The sequence below is a fragment of the Rhinopithecus bieti genome, unplaced genomic scaffold (assembly GCF_001698545.2).
Source record: "Rhinopithecus bieti isolate Rb0 unplaced genomic scaffold, ASM169854v2 scaffold_15283, whole genome shotgun sequence".
Lineage (NCBI taxonomy): Eukaryota > Metazoa > Chordata > Mammalia > Primates > Cercopithecidae > Rhinopithecus > Rhinopithecus bieti.
Window position 1 is genome coordinate 30,160 of NW_016808172.1, and position 4,862 is coordinate 35,021.

The following is a 4,862-nucleotide window of genomic DNA, read 5'->3' on the forward strand; positions in this document are numbered from 1 at the left end:
CCTTCCCTTGCCTGAGTCAGGCACGAGCAGGGCATGTGGGCTCAGACCCCACTCTGGGACCTCCCCTTCATCAAGAGCCCTTGGCCCCAGAGCCCAAAGGTTTTGTTACTTTGTTTTGTTGAGACGGAATCTCACTCTGTCACCCAGGCTGGAGTGCAGTGGCACCGTCTCGGCTCACTGCAAGCTCCGCCTCCTGGGTTCAAACAATTCTCCTGCCTCAGCCTCCCGAGTAGCTGGGACTACAGGCGCCCGCCACCATGCCCAGCTAATTTTTGTATTATTATTATTTTTTGGGATGGAGCCTCACTCTGTTGCCCAGGCTAGAGTGCCATGATGCAATCACTATAAGCTCCGACTCCCGGGTTCAAGCAATTCTCCTGCCTCAGCCTCCCGAGTAGCTGGGACTACAGGCGCCGCCACCTCGCCCGGCTAATTTATTTATTTATTTATTTATTTATTTATTTATTTATTTTTTGTATTTTTGGTAAAGATGGAGTTTCACTATGTTGGCCAGGCTGGTCTTGATCTCCTGACCTTGTGATGCGTCCACCTCAGCCTCCCAAAGTGCTGGGATTCCAGGTGTGAGCCACCGCGCCCGGCCAATTTTATTATTTATTTATTTATTTATTTAATTTATTTTTTTTTTTTTAAGAGACGGAGTCTCGCTCTGTCGCCCAGGCTGGAGTGCAGTGGCCGGATCTCAGCTCACTGCAAGCTCCGCCTCCCGGGTTCCCGCCATTCTCCTGCCTCAGCCTCTCGAGTAGCTGGGACTACAGGCGCCGCCACCTTGCCCAGCTAAATTTTTGTATTTTTAGTAGGATGGAGTTTCACCGTATTAGCCAGGATGGTCTTGATCTCCTGACCTCGTGATCCGCCCGTCTCGGCCTCCCAAAGTGCTGGGATTACAGGCTTGAGCCACCGCGCCCGGCCCACTTAACTGTTTTAAAACCTATGAATCAGTGTCCTTAAGCCCATTCATAATGTTGTACAACCGTCACCACTACCCATGTTTGTGCCTCATTCCCCCGGACAGAAACTGCACCCCGCATGTGCCACTCCTCGTCCCTCCAGCCCCCGGCCCCCAGCACCCACGCATCTCCTTCTTGTCTCTCTGGATTGGCCTGTCCTGGACATTGCATAGAAATGGGATCACACCTGTAATTCCAGCACTTTGCGAGGCCGAGGCGGAAGGATCATGAGGTCAGGGGTTTGAGACGAGCCTGACCAACATGGTGAAACCCCGTCTCTACTAAAAATATGAAAGTTAGCCGGGTGTGGTGGTGGGTACCTGTAATCCCAGCTACTCAGGAGGCTGAGGCAGGAGAATCGCTTGAACCTGGGAGGTGGAGGTTACAGCGAGCCGAGATCACGCCATTGCACTCCAGCCTGGGCGACAGAACAAGACTCCGTCTCGGAGAAAAAAAAAGAAATGGTGTCTCTCACTGAGTGTGACGTCCTCAAGGGGCATCTGCGCCGTGGCCTGGGTCAGAGCCTCGCTCCTTTTCATGGCTGAGTCGTGTTCCGTGATGGATGAGTCATGCTGTGTTTGTCTCTCTGTTGGTGATGGGCGCCTGGGCTGCCTCCACCTTTTGGCTGCTGTGATTCGAGTGTGAATCGAGCTGGTGTGAACACAGCGGAGTTGGCTTCTGTTCGCTGATCAAGCTGGTGTGGACATGGCCGAGTGGGTGTCTGTCTGCAATCGAGCTGGTGTGGACACAGTGGAGTGAGCGTCCGTCCGCAATCGAGCTGGTGTGGACACGGCCGAGTGAGCGTCCATCCGCAATCGAACTGGTGTGAACACGGCTGAGTGGGCGTCCATCCGCGTCCTGTTTTCATTTCTTCAGGTGTAATCTCGGTGTGGGGAAGTGCTGGTAATTTTATGTCTTTTTAAGGAGCCGCCTGTGTTTGCTCAGAGTGGTTCTGATTTGCATTTTCTCGATAGCGAAAGGGCCAGGCACCTGTCCATGTAGCCATTTGCTGACTCTCAATGACCTCCTGTGTGGACGCAGCTCTCACAGCACCGTGCCTGGCCCGCCATACACAGGCCCTGAACAGACAGGCCCTTTTCTGCCAGAGCTTCCTAGGGAGAGTTTTGGAATCCACCTTGGGGACTTGGACTCTGGCCGGGTGTATCCGGGAGTGGAAATGCCCTCTGGTCTCTCGTCCACGGGTATTTATCATATGGAACGTCCGAATGGTGCCAAGTCCAGCTTGGCCTGTTCCTCCCACCCTCTCGGCCTCCCCTGTGGCACCAGCCCCGACTCTGCTTGACTTCCCTCCCTCCTGCGTGGATGCCCCACTTCCTCCTCTCTCCTCCTGCGTGGACACCCCACTTCCTCCTCTCTCCTCCTGCGTGGACGCCCCACTTCCTCCTCTCCTCCTGCGTGAACGCCCCACTTCCTCCTCCTGCATGGACGCCCCATTTCCTCTTCTCTCCTCCTGCGTGGATGTCCCACTTCCTCCTCTGTCCTCCTGCATGGACGCCCCACTTCCTCCTCTCTCCTGCATGAACGCTACTTCCTCCTCTCTCCTTCTGGATGAGGTCCTACTTCCTCCTCTCTCCTGCTGCATGGACGCTGCACTTCCTCCTTTCTCCTGCTGCATGGACACCCCACTTTCTCCTCTCTCCTCCTGGATGAGGTCCCACTTCTTCCTCTTTCCTCCTGCATGGACGCCCCACTTCCTCCTCTTTCCTCCTGCGTGGATGCCCCACTTCCTCCTCTGTCCTCCTACATGGACGCCCCACTTCCTCCTCTCCTCCTGGATGAGATCCCACTTCCTCCTCTCTCCTGCATGGATGCCCCACTTCCTCCTCTTTCCTCCTGCATGGACACCCCACTTCCTTCTCTATCCTCCTGCGTGGACGCCTCACTTCCTCCTCTCTCCTCCTGCATGGACGCCTCACTTCTGCCTCCTCCTGCATGGACGCCTCACTTCCTCCTCTTTCATCCAGGATGGGGGCCTCACTTCCTCCTCTCTATTCCTCCATGAACACCCCACTTCCTCCTCTCTCCTCCTGGATGGATGCCCTACTTTCTCCTCTCTCCTGCATGGACACCCCACTTCTTCCTCTCTCCTCCTGGATGGATGCCCCACTTCCTCCTCTCTCCTCCTGTGTGGACGCCTCACTTCCTCCTCTCTCCTCCAGGATGGGTACCCCATTCCTCTTTTCTCCAACGCGGCACCCCACCTCCTCCTCTCCTCCTGTGTAGACGCCTCACTTCCTCATCTCTCCCCCTGCATGGATGCCTCACTTCCTCCTCTCCTCCAGGATGGGCACCCAATTCCTCTTTTCTCCAACGTGGACGCCCCACTTCCTCCTCTCTCCTCCTGCGTGGATGCCCCACTTCCTCCTCTCCTGCGCGGATGCCCCACTTCCTTCTTTCCTCCTGTGTGGACGCCCCACTTCCTTCTCTCCTCCTGTGTGGATGCCCCACTTCCTCCTCTCTCCTCCTGCATGGATGCCTCATTTCCTCTGGAATTGCAGCCAGTGCTGCCCTGGCTCAGCCTTCCTGTGGCCCCTGTGGAGGCTCCCACTTCTCAGTAAGGCATTTGGGGCCCTCACCTCCCGGCATGAGCTGAGCACGGTTCATTTCCCACACTGGCTTCCTGCCTTCGCTCTCCCTGTGCCCGCCGCCCTGCCTGGCCCTGCTGCTTCCTGCTGCCCCTCTGCACCCCGGCTCCTCTCTGCTCGTCCACTGTCCTGTCCTGTCTATTTTTTTCAACGCCAACCTTGTGCCAGGCACATTGTCCCTCTCTGGTCATGTGAAGCATTTAATCTATTTTGAGCCACCTCTTGGGCCTTGTGAGGTCTCCTGCATCTTCAAGGACATGGGGTCAAAGCTGGACACGGGGTCAGAGCTGGGCCTGAGGAAGGGACCTGGGCTAGGGCAGCGCAGGGGGCATTGGGCTCCCTCGGGTCTGGGCAGCCTTCCTGGAGTGGGAGCCTGGTCCCCAGGGAGGAGGGCCCAGGGCCAGTCATGGTGAAGGCACCAGCCTGAGGTGTGGGCACCCTTGCCCCCCAGGGAGGAGTGCCCAGGGCTGGTCCCACAGGTGCCTGGGGGAAGGCACCAGCCGGAGGTTTGGGTGCCCCTTGACCCCAGGGAGGAGGGCCCGGGGCTGGTCCCGCAGGCGCCTGGGGGAGGCACTGACCTGAGGGGTGGGTGCCCCTTGTCCCCAGGGAGGAGTGCCTGGGGCTGGTCCTGCAGGCACCTGGGGGGAAGACACCAGTCTGAGGTGTGGGCGCCCCTCGCCCCCCAGGGAGGCAGGCCCGGGGCTGGTCCCCCAGGCTCCTTGGAGGTGGCACTGGCCTGAGGTGTGGGTGCCCCGTGTCCCCAGTGAGGAGGGCCCGGGGCTGGTCCCACAGGCGCCCCGGGGAGGCACCAGCCTGAGGTGTGGGCACCCTTGCCCCCAGGTTCTACTGGGACTTCACCATGCTGCTGTTCATGGTGGGAAACCTCATCATCATTCCGGTGGGCATCACCTTCTTCAAGGACGAGACCACCGCCCCGTGGATCGTGTTCAATGTGGTCTCGGACACCTTCTTCCTCATGGACCTGGTGCTGAACTTCCGCACCGGCATCGTGATCGAGGACAACACGGAGATCATCCTGGACCCCGAGAAGATCAAGAAGAAGTACCTGCGCACGTGGTTCGTAGTGGACTTCGTGTCCTCCATCCCCGTGGACTACATCTTCCTCATCGTGGAGAAGGGCATCGACTCCGAGGTCTACAAGACAGCGCGCGCCCTGCGCATCGTGCGCTTCACCAAGATCCTCAGCCTCCTGCGGCTGCTGCGCCTCTCGCGTCTGATCCGCTATATTCACCAGTGGGAGGAGGTGAGGTGGGGCGGGGGGGCGGGG

General features: G+C 58.3%; 1 protein-coding gene across 1 annotated transcript in view; it reads left to right on the forward strand.

Annotated features, from left to right (window-relative positions):
• Positions 1-4,862, forward strand: part of HCN2 (hyperpolarization activated cyclic nucleotide gated potassium and sodium channel 2) — a 38,813-nt gene that overhangs the window by 15,742 nt on the left and 18,209 nt on the right. The window contains exon 3 of the mRNA XM_017885625.1: positions 4,415-4,838. Within this exon, the coding sequence (XP_017741114.1) occupies positions 4,415-4,838 (424 nt within the window). The remainder of the gene's footprint in view (positions 1-4,414; positions 4,839-4,862) is intronic.